This window comes from Salmo salar, chromosome 23, assembly GCF_965601325.2.
Source record: "Salmo salar chromosome 23, fSalSal1, whole genome shotgun sequence".
In the NCBI taxonomy this organism is placed as follows: domain Eukaryota; kingdom Metazoa; phylum Chordata; class Actinopteri; order Salmoniformes; family Salmonidae; genus Salmo; species Salmo salar.
In genome coordinates, this window is record NC_138313.1 from 23,155,342 (window position 1) to 23,173,390 (window position 18,049).

At 43.5% G+C, this 18,049-nt stretch overlaps 1 protein-coding gene across 4 annotated transcripts in view; it reads right to left on the minus strand.

Moving 5' to 3' along the window:
* Positions 1 to 18,049, minus strand: part of usp24 (ubiquitin specific peptidase 24) — a 55,936-nt gene that overhangs the window by 29,957 nt on the left and 7,930 nt on the right. Inside the window, exons 2-17 of one of the 4 annotated variants that reach the window (XM_014169243.3) lie at positions 14,385 to 14,553; positions 14,176 to 14,243; positions 13,831 to 13,974; positions 13,567 to 13,689; positions 13,425 to 13,460; positions 7,724 to 7,789; positions 7,414 to 7,479; positions 7,235 to 7,309; positions 6,873 to 7,031; positions 6,596 to 6,710; positions 6,267 to 6,478; positions 4,979 to 5,236; positions 4,745 to 4,843; positions 3,799 to 3,906; positions 3,508 to 3,657; positions 217 to 348 (exon numbers count right to left, since the gene is read on the minus strand). In XM_014169243.3, coding sequence (XP_014024718.1) covers positions 217 to 348; positions 3,508 to 3,657; positions 3,799 to 3,906; positions 4,745 to 4,843; positions 4,979 to 5,236; positions 6,267 to 6,478; positions 6,596 to 6,710; positions 6,873 to 7,031; positions 7,235 to 7,309; positions 7,414 to 7,479; positions 7,724 to 7,789; positions 13,425 to 13,460; positions 13,567 to 13,689; positions 13,831 to 13,974; positions 14,176 to 14,243; positions 14,385 to 14,553 — 1,980 coding nt within the window. Of the gene's footprint in view, positions 1 to 216; positions 349 to 3,507; positions 3,661 to 3,798; positions 3,907 to 4,744; positions 4,844 to 4,978; positions 5,237 to 6,266; positions 6,479 to 6,595; positions 6,711 to 6,872; positions 7,032 to 7,234; positions 7,310 to 7,413; positions 7,480 to 7,723; positions 7,790 to 13,424; positions 13,461 to 13,566; positions 13,690 to 13,830; positions 13,975 to 14,175; positions 14,244 to 14,384; positions 14,554 to 18,049 lie in introns of all 4 variants that reach the window. The other 3 variants (XM_014169242.3, XM_014169245.3, XM_014169244.3) reach the window with 3 other exon arrangements.

Sequence of the window (18,049 nt, forward strand, 5' to 3'; positions counted from 1 at the left end):
ACTTTAGTGTCAAAGGTAAAACTATAAATAATTTCTAATTCCTTATATTAGGCAAACAGCACAATTTCTTAGTTTTTTTATTTATTCACACACACACACACACACACACACACACACACACACACACACACACACACACACACACACACACACACACACACACACACACACACACACACACACACACACACACGACTATGTAACATGTGTAGGTACCTCTCTGTCCAGCTCGCAAACTTCAGGCCCAGAGACCAGGCAGTCCCATAGTTCTTTGGCTCTGTTCCAGACCAGGTAGAGGCTGGCCTCCTGGAGGAAGAAGGCCAGGAACCTCAGGTGGCCGTCTAGATACTGAGAAGGGGAGGGAGAAAGAGTCAGAGGCTAACATGTACTTCAAAACACAATCATCCCTGTTCCGAGGAACTCTAAGGCTTCGTGCCACAATGATTACCACCCTGTAGCACTCACTTCTGTAATCATTAAGTTCTTTGAGAGGCTGGTTATGGCAGACATTAACGGCACCATCCCAGCCACTCAAATTTGCATACCACCCCAACAATCTCAATTGGTCTCCACACTGCCCTCACCCACTGAGATAAGAAGAATACCTATGTGAGAATTCTGTTCACTGACTACAGCTCAGCACTCAACAACATTATCCCCTACAAGCTTGTCACCAAGCTTAGGACTCTGGGTCTGAATACCTCCCTCTGCAACTGGATCCTGGACGTCCTGACGGGCCGACCCGAGGTGGTGAGGGTAGGCAACATCACCTCCACCAGGCTGACCCTTAACAGAGGGGCCCCACAGGGATGTGTGCTTAGTCCCCTTCTGTACTCCTTGTTCACCCACGCACGACCCCAACACCGGCGACAATGAGTCAGCCTACAGGGTGAAGGTCAGAGCAACAATCTCTCCCTCAACGTCAGCAAGACCAAGGGGCTGATCGTGGACTAGAGAAAACGGGGGGCACGGACGCCCCCATCCACATCGACGGAGTGGCAGTGGAGCAGGTAGACAACTTCAAGTTACTCGTTGTCGAAACCACTAAAGACTTAAAATGGTCCAAATACACACGCACAGTCTTGAAGGCGCGACAGTGCCTCTTCCCCCTCAGGAGGTTGAAAAGGTTTGGAGTGGGTCCTCAAATCCTTAAAAAGGATCTACAGCTGTACCATTGAGAGCATATTGACTGGCTGCATCACTGCTTGGTATGGCAATAGCACCGCCCTCAATCGCATGGCGCTACAGAGGGTTGTGCGAACAGCTCAGTACATCACTGGGGCCGAGCTCCCTGCCATCCAGGACCTCTATATCAAGCGGTGTGAAAAGAAGGCCTGGAAAATCACCAAAGACCACAACCACCCAAGCCGTAGACTATTTTCTCTGTTGCCGCACGGCAAGAGGTACCGTTGGATCAAGTCTCACAACAGGCTCTTGAACAGCTTCTATCCCCAAGCAATACGACTGATAAATAGCTAACAAAATATTTTAAACGGACAGAGTTTACCTTTATTGCCGTTTCCTTTTATATTTGTCTCTTTGCACACTCACAGGGCCCTACACACAAACATTCACTCCATCATTTGCTCATTCACATATAAAATGCATATACATTTATACTGACTCTACACACGCACTCACATGCAACCTGCTGCTACTTATATCCTGTTGCCTAGTCCCCTTACCCCTGTCCACACACACACATACATACATACATATATATTTATTATTAGCTTTTTTCTAGTAATACATTGTTTTTGATTATTGCATTGTTTGGTTTAGAACTTGCAAGAAAGGCCTTTTGCTGTACTTGTGACATTAAAATGTCAAAATCTCAGAGGTCAAAATCCTCAGTCCATCATCTCAACTAGGGCCGGGACGATACGAGTATCGTGATATTTAGTATCGTGACAAGGAAACAAAACACGAAAGCGGATTCAACGTCTTTAGAAAAACAGCCCTAATGTTGGAAACAAACATCCTTATTCTGTCATCCAGTCACATATTTTCCAAGCTATATCACACAATATTTTACATACAGCAGATTGTTTTGTTGTTGTAATTTTTACTCCCCAATTTCGTGATTACGATCTTGTCTCATCGCTGCAAATCCCCAACGGGCTCGGAAGAGGTGAAGGTCGAGTCATGCGTCCTCCGAAACATGACCCGCCAAACCGTGCTTCTTAACACCAGCTTGCTTAACCTGGAAGCCAGCTACACCAATGTGTGGAGGAAACACCGTTCAACTGACAACTGAAGTCAGCCTGCAGGCGCCCGGCCCGCCACAAGGAGTCGCTAGAGTGCGATGAGCCAAGTAAAGCACCCCCGGCCAAACCCTCCCCTAACCCGGACGACGCTGGGCAAATTGTGCGCTGCCCTATGGGAGTCCCATTCATGGCCGGATCGAGCCCCAGGCTGTAGTGACGTCGCAACACTGCGATGCAGTGCCTTAGAACGCTGCGCCACTCTGGAGGCCGTACAACATATTTTTTAAGGACAAAAGAGTTTGCTTGGTGTTCTTTTTTGCCATAGAAAAAATATTGCAATACTGGTATCGTCACAGCTCTAATCTAAGCCACATAAACTCACACACACACACTGTCGTGGACGAATCAGAATTAGTTGGGTAACATAGATAATTAAGATGTTTTATTAGTATAATATGCTTACTTGAGGTACTTGTCATTAGAAAGTGTCCATTGGACTCTGGTGTCTTTTCAGTTGCACGTCTACCTTAGCTGGGGCTCAGACACTTTGGGCCCAGAGATGGGAGAGGTCAGACTTGTCGTCATGGGAATGTGTCTTTACCTATTTCTTAAACCATGTGAAGGGATGCGTGATTAATAAGGAACCAATGACTTGTCTCCACAATGTCTGTGAGCAAGTCACTCCCTCCTTTTCTTTATTGTGGGGAGGATTATGGCAGTAAATGGACCCTTGTATGTCCTCTCTTAGATCTCGCACTTATCCTGTGATAATATATGGCCTAGAGGCTCACTCCCCCCAGTGAGCCTGTCCAGGAGTAGGGTCAAGAGGGGGTTTGCTTGAGATGGGAGTATCTAGAGTTGACAATTGATATATGCCATTGGATGAAATAGTTCTGTTCAATACCGTACCAGGGAGGGACGGTTCTAAGGAGACCAGATACTGGGTTATACCATTAATCCTGTTGACATAGCAGTTACTGTCTGATGTGTTTTATTGATATCTGTCATACAAAACTTAACCTTTGTGAACTGTTACTAAGTATCTGTGGTTTGTCAATGTACATTGAAGGGGTTGTATCGTTGCTATAAAAGATCCCTGTAGCCATTCTGTAATCACCTCATTCAATGATTCATTCGAGAGAGTGCATTATTGGGGTCAAGAACTTTTGCAAAAGTATCTTAAGTATTAAAGATGTAGTTTAACTCAGACTGGTGTGTTTGTAACTCTTCTCATTTGGTAATGCAGAAATTAGCCACCACATCCCACACACACACACACACACACACCGCGCTGTGGTACCTCCTGGTAGGTGTATCGTCCATCTACCAGTGTGTGTCCGGCCAGTCCGTTACTCCCAGCTGCAGACACAGCCAGTCGATGACAGACCACCAAAGATCCTGTGATCAATTTGACGATCTCAAAGTTCTTCTTCAAGTCCTGGATGATGCTCTGCTGGGGAAGCACATGTGCTATGAAGATGTGTCTGTTCATTTTAAAACGTGTCATGCAATGTGTTCATGTACTTTTAATGCTGTCGACTGCTGCCATCTTGGATAAGGTCTCTCTTGCAGGGGTAATGTGTGTGTGTACCTTGTCCTGTTTCTGGTAGGTCTGTTTGATGAAGGAGCGTGTGATCTCATGGAGCTGCCGCAGAGCTGGAACCACCCAGACCGCTTGGGGGCTGCCCTGCTGAGAAGACTCCCCCCACACACACACACACTAGATGAGCAGTACCGTCTGATTCCTTCAGCTCATCCAATCACATGACACAGAACACCAGAGCCACCCCCGCCCCCACACACCTTAATGCCCAAACACAAACCTTATCCAATCAATACCTCACCCCTTGACTCATACACCTGGACTTCCCCCAACACACACAGGCCTTATAACCTCAATGAAGACCGGCCCATTCCACAGAAAATTAGACACCTGATGCAGTACTGAAACAGCTCATGTTACCCTGCGTCCTTAACCAAGTGGGAAGGTGGAATTTACCACATAAACCTAGGAAAAATCCACTTGAATGCCCCTCCAACTGGTAATTACTAGTGGGAAACTCGTCTATCATCCCTGAGCTCCGACTTCTCCACATGCTGACCTCTGACGTCACCAACTAAGGAAATGACCTCGATAACAGCATTTTGGGCAGTTAAATGCAACAACAAAAGCAATCTATAAATATGGTTATTGAACTCTATAATTTGTTTACAAGCATGATAGCTAGTACTTTTAGTTAATGGTTGACGCAGCTGGTTGGCCATTAGCCAATCTGCGTTTCTCAACGAGTTCAAAGCACGTGAATGCATCCAACTGGTATTTACAACTTCACAACTTGTAATTTACACTTTCCCACTTGGTTATGAATGCAGCATTAAAATCAAGTGCAGCAATCCTTCACAGTGACCAATCAAATCCCCCCCCCCCCCCCCCGTGATCCAGCACTCCTCCAGAATTGGTTGGTGTGTAGCATTGAGAAGATTGTAGGTGAATGCTGACTGGTCAGTAGAGTTGGAAGTGGAGGGGCTTCTCTTACTTTGGCCAATGAGTTCTCTTTGGCTTTCTTCTTGCCCCAGGAGCCAGTAAGAAACGAGCTCTGAATGTCGCTGGTTTTACCCTCCTCCTCAGTCTGAGTCTACAAACATAAACTGGCTTATTTAGGGCGTGTGCGTGCATGTAAAAAAAAAAAAAACGTACATTGATATTCAAAGGCTGTGAGTGACAAAGCGCTTCAACCTACGGAGAAACAGAAAGTGTGGGTGTATCTCACCTTCTTGATGTCTTCTATACATTTGATGATGTAGCAGCGCTTTACAGTCTCCTTCACAGCGTATGCGTCAGTGAGGATGGCCAGGTGTTCCTCAGACGCCTGCTGTACCAGGGAGGTAGGCAGGATGGGCAGGTGGGCTAACTCCCACAGCACTTCCAGCACCTTCCCTGTGGTGGCCTCAGACCGGGCTTCTCTACCGATCCTCCCAATCAGACTCAACAGCTTCTGCCTCACACGGTCACTCTCTACCTCCCAGCTCTGGAACACACACACACACACACACACACACACACACACACACACACACACACACACACACACACACACACACACACACACACACACACACACACACACACACACACACACACACACACACACACACACACACACACACACACACACACACACACACACACACACACACACACACACACACACACACACACGGCCTAAAATTCACTTTTTGTTCCACCAGCTATGGTGGCAGGTAGATGAACAAACAAACAAAAAATCTACCAGCCAAAATATTTTTGTTAGAATTACATTAAAAAAAAATAAACGACCACGCTTTGTAATTTTTCGGAAACAAGAAATGTATTAGAAAGAAGTAAATGTGGTAATATTGCTCAATTTCATTTCATTTTTTGTGACCCGAGTCTTTTACCCAAAATATCAGATGAAAAAATGTTCAGGGCAGGAGGTTACCGTGGTAACATGGCCACTCAAATCATTTGACTTGTGTCTGTGTGAGATTTGGGATGTGACTAGTAGTAGACAGCATCTACAGCGTCTCTGCTATCAGTTGAAGCAGCAGATTCAAACGAACATTGAAAAACAACCGAGCTTGTGAACAAAACAATGTAAATAGTCAAGAACAGGACAAAGTCTCACTTTGTTGACTTGAGTAAATTAAACCAACTTTTATGCCTGTGCCAGCACCCCCAAAAATGTATCTATCAGCGCTTCACTCACAGTGCGCAAAGCTGTTGCTGCGCGAGGTGATATATAGGATTTGTATTTCTTTGTGCGATTAGCAGCTATGAAACAAAACAGCAGAAATACTTAGAAAACTCACACATATGTTCATACTTGACTTCTGACTCTAATTTTTATTAACAAATGTGAATGTAATGCTTGCACTCTAGAGCCTGCAAATTGACCACCCCCCCCCAACGTGGCTGGTGAAATAGACATTCTTACCCGCCAATAGCTAAATCTACCAGCATTTGGTGGGTGTTAGTACTATTTAACACACACAGAGACGTTCCGAAGCACACATACAGACCTTCTGTATAAGGACAAACAGGTGGCTGAGCTGGTCTAAGTTGAACTTGACGGCAGCCGCAGCCATGATGGTGTGGATGTTCTCAATCACCGTGGATGACTGTCCTGCCTGTATCATCCAGATCTTGGAGAGCTCGTCCAGAGACAGTTTACTGCCCAGCAACTCAATGATGCCTTTTATTCGATCACAATACTGGGCCTGGTCTATGTTACCTAGAACACACACACACACACACTTCTATTACTGCTTTCTGATACCTGGAATCACATGTCAAGATAGATAAAAGTACAAAAATGTTGTTCCAGCGCTAACATTAACATTGTCTTTACCCTCCAGTGCTATTGAGAGGACAGAGTTTTCCACCAGCCAGTCCAGCAGTCTGTCTGTGTCAATGGCATTCTTCACCGTCTTAGACACAGTACTCTCCTCAATCAGCTTAGTCACCTAGACACACGCATAAACACATTTCGTACAGTTTATAGCAAGAAGCATCCACATGGACAATCGCATAACAATAAGGAGAGCGACACCAGTTTGATTTGGCCCTGCTGAATTTGGCAAAGGCTTCCTGTTTTACCTCTAACCGTGTAACCCCTGACCTCTCACCTCTTTGAGGGAGTTCATCTTGGTAGAGAAGTGAGGAGTCTTCAACATGCGTAGCAGAGTGTCCAGGCGCAGGTCGTCCACCACAGTGACCAGGGCGGTCTGGAACCTCATACACAGCAGCTTGATGGCCGACAGCAGTTCTGGGATGCTCACCAGCCTCTACAGGAGGGACGGTAACAATCAGCATCTGATGCTGTGTTCATAGGAAACTCTGTACAGTCTGACTGTTCGCTTCAGACTTTAAAGCTCTGAATGAACAGTTTTAGATGTTGGACACTGATATTTATAACATTTCCGGGAGCATCCCAATGTATGTAGAGCAGAGCCTTGTGGGTATACAAGGCAGGGGGGTATTGTGGTACCTTGTCCTTCAGGTCCTTCTCCTCCAGGTTCTGAACATAGGTGATCATCTTATGGATAACAGGATCCAACATGGGCTACAAACACACAGACGTTATTATTAGTCTCATGAACTAATCATCATGCTGAGGATGTACCATACGTTGCGTGTCTTAGTGTGTGTTGGAGGGAAATGTCTTACCTGCACCAGGCTGGAGTTGAGGTATTCTGCACACACAGATAGAGGCTGGACCAGAGCAGACACACACTGCAGAGAGACAGACAGTTACATACACACACACACATAAAAAACTAAATGGTTGTCTCCCACGGGTAAGGGGGTGAAGCTGCAGTCTCCGGTGCCAGAGAAAGATTAACATGCTAATGGTGGAGATGGTCTAGGCTGCGAAAGGGATCAATGTGTGTGTTGTTCCGGTTAGAATCCTCAAAAAGTAAGGACTCACACAAGGAGATCTAAGAGTAGCCACACAAGTATGCATGTGTGTCCTTACCCCAATTTCTATCTCCTGTGTATTGAGTTTAGCCTGGATAGCAGTGAACCCTCCCATCTCTCCAAACTAGAGAGAGAGCAAGAAGGGAAAGGACATTGAGAGAAGAAGAGACCGCAACACACAGTCACATCACTGAATACAGAGACGCCGACAAAAATTCTATTAGACTAACGGAATTACACTCAGACTTTTCACTTTAAAACGGCAAACAAAAAAACACTCATTTCAAAGTTGAACATGCCATACAGCTCTATGCACAATGACTACGTTGAAGAATTTACATAGTCATTTAAAAAAAAAATACGTTTACTGAAAAAACTGCAGATGCAAAGTTTGGTAAAATAATTACGGTAAAATCCACTTTTTCGAGCTGAAAGACGTTGCACAACAATTTAAGTCAATAAGTAATCGTTTTAGTCAAACGTATGATACTGTATATTAGGGCTTTAAGTGACAAATTCAAACTGCGCACTTCATGGAAATCCGCATGAATGCGGTATCTTTTCCTATGATATGACATACAAATTATTGTCAGCCTACGTTTTGTTTCAGGACTGGGTTTTATTTGAACGATACCACCCACCAGCATGGCATTGTATATTAATCAGAAACAGCTGCAATGTTATTCCTCTTCGCGTCTGAAATGATCCAAACAGTTCACTGAGCCATGGAGCAAATTAAAATAAGGGGTGAAAACTTGTTTTGTTAACAGAAAATTTATCAGAATCCTTTAGATCATTTGCAAATGTTCACTGATTTGTTAGCAAGTCTGTATAAAAATATACAAACACACACTCAGTGGCCAGTTTATTAGTTACACCACCCCGTTCACGAAAATGGTTCGCTCCTATAGACAGTGAGTCACGTGGCCGTGGCTTGCTATAAAAAGCAGGCAGACAGGCGTCGAGGCATTCAGTTACTGTTCGATTGAACGTTAAAATGGGCAAAACGAGTGACCTAAGCAACTGAGCGTGGTATGACCATCGGTGCCAGGCGCGGCGGTTCCAGTTTCTCAAAAACATCCGACCTAGGCTTTTCACGCAGGACAGTGTCTAGGGTTTACTGAAAATGGTGCGACAAACAAAAACATATCCAGTCAGCGGCAATCCTGTGGGCGAAAACAACTCGTTGATGAGGGGTCGAAGGAGAATTGCAAGAATCGTACAAGCTAACAGGCGGGCCACAAACAGACAAATAACGGTACAGTACAACAGTGGTGTGAAGAACGGCATCTCGGAACGCACAACTCATTGGTCCTTGTCACAAATGGGCTAATGCAGCAGACAACCACACTGGGTTCCACTCCTATCAGACAAAAACAAGAAGAAGTGGCCACATTGGGCATGCGATCACCAACACTGGACAATTGAGGAGTGAAAAAACTTCAGCCTGGTCTGACGAATCCTGGTTCCTGTTGCGTCATGCTGATGGCAGAGTCAGGATTTGGCGTAAGAAGCATGAGTCCATGGCCCCATCCTGCCTGGCGTCAATGGTACAGGCTGGTGGTGTAATGGTGTGGGTAATGTTTTCCTGGCACACGTTATGTCCCTTGATACCAATTGAGCAACATTTCCATTCCCCGAAGAATTCACACTGTTCTGGACGCAAAGGGGGATCCGACCCGGTACTAGATGGGTGTACCTAATAAACTAGCCACTGAGTGTATATCTGACCCCTTTATAAATGGCATAATGGCGTGATGTGATAGCATTTTGAAAACCCGCTCCCCCGTCGCCGCAAGATTAATGGTTTTGACCTCTCATGTTTTGCTACACTACACGCTCCACTGCTTTGACTGGTGTAACAATAGCTAGAAACCACAAGTCTCTATCCAGATAATGAAAAGGCACACGCGAAAGAAAATTCAAGGAATTTAGTTAATTACATGTCACTTGCAGCGTGCATGATCATGAGCAAAGTCATTGTAGCCTATCATTTCACTTCCCGTGAGAACCATGAGCATTGTTTTTGCTGTACCGCAGCCGAAGCCTGACCGCACACTCGTGCACGCTGTTAGTCTGATCGCAATTATAGAATTGAACCAAATCAAGTCTATAAAAGGTTGGAATAGTTTCTTTCTTGACAGCATTCCATTTACACATATGGTAAAAGTCACTAACAAGATGTAATTAGAAAGAACACAAGGGGCCTTTATTCTTGGAGTTTTTTTTATTTTATTAAACAAATAATAACAAGTTATTTGTCTAGGTACAAAATGTACAAACGTCTTATCCACGAGAATTAAAAAAATTAAATAAAATGTAAACTCTGATATGATAAGAACAAATGTTTGAAGCAAAGCATCAGTATCAAATAAACATGTTATCCATAATAAAAAGGAAAAAGCTATGATAGGAAACAGTGGGTGAGAACAAATCTTCTGGAGACCTTCAAATGTTCAGGAAATCCTTTCCTAGACAGATTTGCCTGGTAGCTAGCAGATTTAGCCTTACACAGCAGAGCATCAGGGTAGACTTCTCTGTGGCAAACAGTTCCTCTGGCAATAATAGAAACCTTCTCGGTAACGAGGGCACTCAGCATGTCTGTACTGAGGGAGGCTCTGTACTGGGTTTTGTTCTTGGAAAATAGACTGAATATTAATTCACAGTCTGCATTGCTGGGGATGTTGGTGGAATATGACCAATATCCCCAGCATCACAGCCAAAAGGTGGGAGTAGACCAGGCTGCCCCCCCTTTTCATTGTGCCGATTTCTCTCCAGGCCTGATCCGTGAGCATGTTGACCAGACTCTGCTCAAAGGTTGTTGCCTGAGAGTCTAAACTCATCTTCCAACAGATCAACAGATTAAATCAGGAATAATGCAGGGAAAGCGTGCCATGAAAAAGTTGAGGGATGAGAACTTGGCAGTCTGCCTGTTGGCAATGTCAGCAAGCACTGCATGCTGGAGGAGCACATCACCAAATGGAAATTTCAGCAACATGTAGTCTACTGCAGAAGAAAATACGTTTCTGACATCTGCATAGGTCTTCAGATCCAACTTGCCTTGGCCCCCAGGTTTAGTCTCTATAGCAGAGGTACGCTTGTCACCTCTCAAACAGGGCCAGCTCACAATTATTGGCTTTTTAGACATGGTTCCTAATCAACACTAAAAGCAAAATAATTTTGAAAACATAAAAACAAATGATCGCATCAACACAGACTGCGAACTGGCTACACAAAGCTTAAGTAGGCTACCGGAAAAGGAATCTGTTCGCTAGACAAGTCCGGTGTTTCAGCCTATGTAAAGGTGCCTATTGTATTTCTTTGCAGCGCATACATCATTTCAGATTTTCAAAATTAATAAAATCTCAAATCTAGTGCAACGGTATTTTAGAAGAATTGCCTCTATAGCTAATACTGGACACTCATTCATTATCGCTCACTCGTCTAAACTCCCGACTCCTTTTAATGTCAAGATGTGTATATTCATTTTTGATTACCGTAAATTCCGGACTATAAGCCGCAACCTTTTTCCCAGCTTTGAACCTCGCGGCTTAAACAATGACGCGGCTAATATATGGATTTTCCCACTTCCAATTTTTTTTCTCCCAAAAAAACACATTCTGTGACGTGCTCAGTTTTTTGGCGGCATGATGCTTTCATTAGACCAATGAAATTGCCGAACGGGTTAAGGTCAAACAACTTTTTTGTTTACCGTTTAGATTAAATCGAGCGCTCTCAAACTTCCCATCATTCTGATTACGGTAGTCATTTTGTCACCCTCATGGCAAAGACACGGAGAAATGCATATGATGCAGCTTTCAAGTTGAAGGCGATTGATCTGGCTGTTGGAAAAGGAAATAGAGCTGCTGCACGGGAGCTTGGTCTTAATGAGTCGATGATAAGACGTTGGAAACAGCAGCGTGAGGAATTGACTCAGTGCAAAAAGACAACTAAAGCTTACTGCTAATTATTTTTTTTTTGTTACAAGCCATGTTTCGTTAAAGCCTATTTATTTTTGTTACAAGCCGTGTTTCGTTAAAGCCTATTTATTTTTGTTACAAGCCGTGTTTCGTTAAAGCCTGTGTAAAGTTAATTTGTTTCAATGTACCGGTAGGCACCTGCAGCTTATAGACATGTGCGGCTTATTTATGTTCAAAATAATAATTTATTTTAAATTCAGTGGGTGCGGCTTATATTCAGGTGCGCTTAATAGTCCGGAAATTACGGTATACTTTTGTAATGCTTTTTGTGACGTGGATCAGAATTACAGTTACAGTCTATCAGGTTGCATGATTTTCATAATGTTACGGGGGAAATACAACTAAAGGGACGAGGAATTAAATGTATATCACACTCGCACAAATGAGACCAGTTTTTTTTCGGATTTGCATTTAATTTCTTTCACTAGGAAATGTGAGTGAACTGCTGTCACTTTAGAACCCACTGAATGTCCATCTTATGTTCGCTAACGTTAGCTTGAAACAATTAGTGTTTACCTTTCCACAACACACAGTCAAAAAGGGATTTGTCCATGTGTTTACGTACAGCTGACAGTCGGCAAACTCAGCATCACAGCAAACAGGAGGGGCAGACTCGGGTTAGCTACGTCCAATAATGATGTATTAATCTGCATGTCCGTTGACACAAACTCCGTACATGTCTGTCGGTTGCAGCTCGAGAATCAGGATGTTAGACTGACTTTTTATTCAAATGTACATCAACAATAAAAAAAAATACAAAAATCAGGCCCTATTTATTGCTGCGTACTTTTAACTCGGATCTCGTACACGGACAGAGAATTACATAGCTGGTACGCAAAATGCAAGCACGTTGGCAGGTTTGTTATTTTATCGAGCTATATCTATGGTGGATTCGCAATCGCAATTTATGGGAGATGACAAAACTTTAGAGAAAACAATAGATGGCGAAATCAAAGACAGGCCAGTGGTTGCAATCTGTGGCGAAGTCTTGACAAAATACTTCTGCATTTCCAGCTGTGTAATCACATTGAAAATAAGCTCACAATAACTCCTGATAAAGTTAGGTAGCTGATATTCAGATCTTAAATAGTGGGCCTACCACATGGATGGGAATTCATAAAAATCCATTGAGGGCTGATATTGTAGGCTACACCCCTGTCCGCAAGTCTTTTGGGGGTGTTTTACAAACGGTAGGCTTACCACATAGATGGGCATTCATAAAATAACATTTCAGGCTACACCTCAGTAAGTACAGTCTGACGCCGATGACTTTTGGACTTTTTTGGTGCAGTCCGGACCGGCCTTGATTTCCACATCCACGGACATTGGTTTTTGGTCCGGTTCGGACCATCCTTGATTTTGCCCAAAAATAGATGTCTATAAATTACTTATTTTCAGCTTTCATTCCGAATCAAAACTTTGCCAAATTTCAACATCCGAAAATACACATTTTCAACTTTCATTCAGAACCAAAAATGAACTGGATTTCAACGTCCGGAAAATACATATTTTTCAACAACTGGAAAAAGACACCTTTTCAATGTCCTGGAAATTATGTATTTTAAACATAAGGAAAATACTTTTTCACCTTTCATTCAGAACCTACATTTAACCTAACTTCAATGTGCATGGAGAGATATGGTTTGTTAAACCTTGAAATCAGTGGGGGTTTTTTGGTATACATTTTAAAGTGAAAAATATGAGTTCTCAGCATAATTCTGTTACCATGGAACTGCCCTGAAATATCAGAGGTGTGTGTAGGTGTGTGGGAGGGCTTACCCGATTGACCAGGTCTACCAGCCAGCCATGAGGCTCCTTTAGAAACAAAAGGCACACACACGTGATCAGTCACACATACATTTTCTCTCTGTTTTTTATTTTATACTTGTGCTTTAGAGCCACGCCCATATTACAGCCTCACCTTCTGGTAGCTGTTGCTAGGTGACACAGCAAACATGGCTTCCTCTCCAAACACCTCGCTCCAGTTCCTCTGACACGTCTTCATACGGTTCTTAAAGTGGTACTCATTGTCTGGGTTGAAGGCCTACAGACAGACAGCTAATGGTTTAAGGGGCGAGGTGTGTGAATGTTATTTCATGTGACGTGGGTGTGTGTGTGTGTGTGTGTGTGTGTGTGTGTGTGTGTGTGTATATACTGTATGCATGAAGTGTGTGTGTGTACCCACAATAGTCAGTACACCCATCACGCCAACAGGTATGGGGTCCCGTTTGACTCTCTCAGCCACCAGCTCCACCAGTAACATCAACATGTTGTAGATCCCCTCATGGATCTCTGTCCCCCACTTATGGACCGCACTACTGGTCAGGAGCTGGAGAGGGATGGGAAGAGCAAGCAGAGTGAGTGAACGTGTCAATATTCCACCAAACAGTCCTGTTCAAATAGGCCTCCTTTCTTGAAGATGAGGGAAACTGGCTTTGAAACAGGTTCTACATCGCTCACTTATAAGTGTTATGCACACCCAAAAGCCACCCAACTTAAAAGGCTTCATTCACGCATACACACAAATCACCTTTTTAAAGGCCTCGTGCATACACCTGTCCATAAACTGCTTACAGTTTTCATCCGCATCCGCCAGACCTGAGAGAGAGAAAGTGAGAGAGACTGTAGTTATTGATTGACAACTAGGTGTAAAATAATGTGTGAAAAGCATCCAACAGTTACAAGTCACAAAACCCACAACAACAAACAAACCCCACACACTTACTCGCTCTCTCTTACCGTGTTTGGCGAGGCAGGTGGCTGCGACCAGACATTTGCCCAGTGACTCCTCTCTCTTGTAGGGGATGGACCAGTGGTCAGTGAACACTCTGTTCTCCAGTTCATACAGGTTAGTGGTGGGGAACTCCATACTGCTGCCTGAACAATTCCCATTCTCATCACTACTCCTCTGAAACACACAAACATTTTATAGTTCTACCAGTGTTGTAGTACTCGAGACCGGTCTTGAGAGTCTAGGTTTCGGATAACAAAAGAAATGATATATATATATTTTTTAATAATTTAATCTGTCTTTACTCCATCTCGGACATTGAGGACTCGTAATTTCTTTGAGACCAGCGGAGTAAGAAACTCAATTACCAGCTACTCAATTACCAGCTCCCATTCAGTCAGACATTCAGTCAGAGCGTATAAAACTGCTTGGTCAGGCCAAACATCCACTCTCCTTTCATGACACATTAACATCTTATCGCCTATTGAAACCTGGGCTTCCTTCTTTACTCGTAACATTACTGTCCTTTAATTTCATTGAAAAATATCCTCAAACTGTCACGCTCGACGGAATGTCCTTTGATTCGCTGGCATGAATGAGGTAAATGTTTGAAAGTTGTGTGCTCACAATTATTTGGAGAGATGGGGAAGTTGGAACATATGTCATCTTTATCTATTATAGACCTGCTTGGGTTAGTGATCATCTGTAGTGGTTCTCTGCCATCAGCACGCATTTTCTCACCATTCTGACTGTCTAAAGAATCAATATGTTCTTCTGAAACAAACACGGAAATACTGGACATTTTGAACTCATTATGGTGGTTATTTGACACAATTACAATCATGGTCTTGAATTGGACTTCATTTTTTCTGATCTCGGTCTTGACTCGCCCCCCTCCCGGTCTTGGTCTTGACTCAGACTCGATTTGCTCCGGTCTTTAAAAATCGGTCTCGCTTTGGTGGTCTTGAACACAACACAACAGGCTGTGAGAGCGGTGGGTGTGTGTGTTCAATAACCCCTCTGCCCTTTCAGTACAGCATACCGATATATGATCGATGGAGGATGAAGGGGGAGAGAAGGAGGGAGAGAGAGAGAAGCATCAGGTTTCAGCTATCTTCCTTCATAGAAAGGATTGGAAAGAGAGATGAGCTCTAGATGGGTGGATGGAGGGAGTCAGAGATTAGCGTTTCTCTAAGACAGAAACGTTAACAGTCAAACATTTCACTGCTGGGGAGCACCTGCTAAATCAGAAGCCTCTGAACAGCACAGTCCAATCAGAGACCTATTTCTGAGGTCAAGAAGACAGTATGAACTGTTGACCTGTCTCTTAACAAATAACTGGGGTCAGGATCCTAGATTGAGATGACTCCAGGGCTACAAAGCATGTGTATAGGAGAATCTCATTAGAAATATGTTTTAGTGTAGAAATGGAATAATCTGGGTGAATAGATACTACCTGGGGAGGTTTCTAGCTACTGCTGAACCAATAGGCAGTTATCACTGTTTCCTCTCAGCATTATTAACACAGTAACAATAACAGTACTAGTTCTGTTTTCCTGCCTGAGTGGAGATAAGGGGAGGACTGGAGCTCTGGGCTTCTCTCAGGAGGACAGGGTGTGGTGTGTTTGTTAGTGTGTCTACGTCTTTCTGGTGTGCGTGTGTTTTTAATAAGTGTGCTGCTGTGTTTATGTACGCATGTACGTATGTTGCGCAGGGAAGCTAGGTAACCATATGAGAATGTAGGGATGTTTGTGTGTGTGGCGCTATATTTAGGATGAGAACGCAGGGCCACAGACCCGTGACATGCCTCCTAAGGCACAAACAGCAGAGACGCAAAAAACAAGCTGGAGAGAGAGAGCGAGATGGAGAAAGAGTGGGACGGAGGGATTTGTCTGGCACAATGGTGCGAATGTGAACAATTTGAATATGTAACCCGGAAAGACATGTTTTCAATATAAAAACAAAACAAGGATGCTTTTGATGCAGACTGTTCCTGGAAATTGGGGTACATTTGAAAACATTTCGCAATGCTGTGACCTACTGAATGCAACCCGGGTGTCAGACACTCACACATGCCCACACTCTGGTGATCAATGTCAACATACACACGGTTTCACACAGCAATGAAGACAGCGGACGCAATCTGCTGTGTGTAGAGAATGGAGATGGTACCCTAATCGCTAGACTAGAGAGCTACGGCTTACGATCGGATGCCAAGCAGTTGCCACACCAAGAGGTGATGCAGCCAGCCAAGATTCTCTCAACGGTGTAGCTGTAAAAAAAATATTAAAAAAAATAGGATCTGAGGATCCAAGCCAAATCTTTTCAGCCTCCTGAGGGGGAAGAGGTGTTGTCATTCCCTCTTCAAGACTGTGTTGGTGTGTGTGGACCAAGATAGATCCTTAGTGATGTGGACCCCGAAGAACTTGAAGCTCTCGACCCGCTCCACTACAGCCCCGTCCGCTCCACTACAGCCCCGTCGATGTGAATGGGGGCGTGCTTGGCCCGTTGTTTCCTGTAGTCCACGATCAGCTCCTTTGTCTTGCGTTGAGTGAGAGGTTGTCATCCTGGCACCACACTGCCAGGTTTCTGACCCCCTTATCAAAGTGCAACATTCCAAAATGTAGCTGACTGTCCTGGAGGTTGTCCTCTAACCAGTGATGTAAAAATACAGCCTATCCAGTTCCATGTGGTTTTAGAGTTGTGGTAGTTTAAACAGTGCATACCCCCACCCCAATTGATGAGTGATTTATTGCCACTTGACAAAACAGGGTTTTGGAGCTTGTGCAGTTTCTAAGTAGCTCCTTAAAAAAAATACATATGATTACTATTGTTGCACATGTAGATAGTACATTTCATGTTTTCAATATATCACAAACTGTTATTGGTTCTTGATTTGGACACTTTAAAACCGTTTTGACATTGGACTATTATTCATCATTAATGAATATATTGACATCCTTAATGTCAATATGCCTTGTCCATTGCTGTTCTGGTTAGTGTTTATTGTAGAGGTCGACCGATTATGATTTTTCAACGCCGATACCGATTATTGGAGGACCAACAAAAAAAAAACGCTACCGATTATTCGGCCGATTTTTTTACATTTATTTGTAATAATGACAATTACAACAATACTAAATGAACACTTATTTTAACTTAATATAATACATCAATAAAATCAATTTAGCCTCAAATAAATAATGAAACATGTTCAATTTGGTTTAAATAATGCAAAAACAAAGTGTTGGAGATGAAAGTAAAAGTGCAATATGTGCCAAGTAAGAAAGCTAACGTTTAAGTTCCTTGCTCAGAACATGAGAAAGCTGGTGGTTCCTTTTAACATGAGTCTTCAATATTCCCAGGTAAGAAGTTTTAGGGTGTAGTTATTATAGGACTATTTCTCTCTATACCATTAGTATTTGATATACATTTGACTATTGGATATTCTTATAGGCACTTTAGTATTGCCAGTGTAACAATATAGCTTCCGTCCCTCTCCTCGCTCCTACCTGGGCTCGAACCAGGAACACATCGACAACAGCCACCCTCGAAGCAGCGTTACCCATGCAGAGCAAGGGGAACAACTACTCCAAGTCTCAGAGCGAGAAGTTTGAAACGCTATTAGCGTGCACCCGCTAACTAGGTAGCTATTTCACATCGGTTACACCAG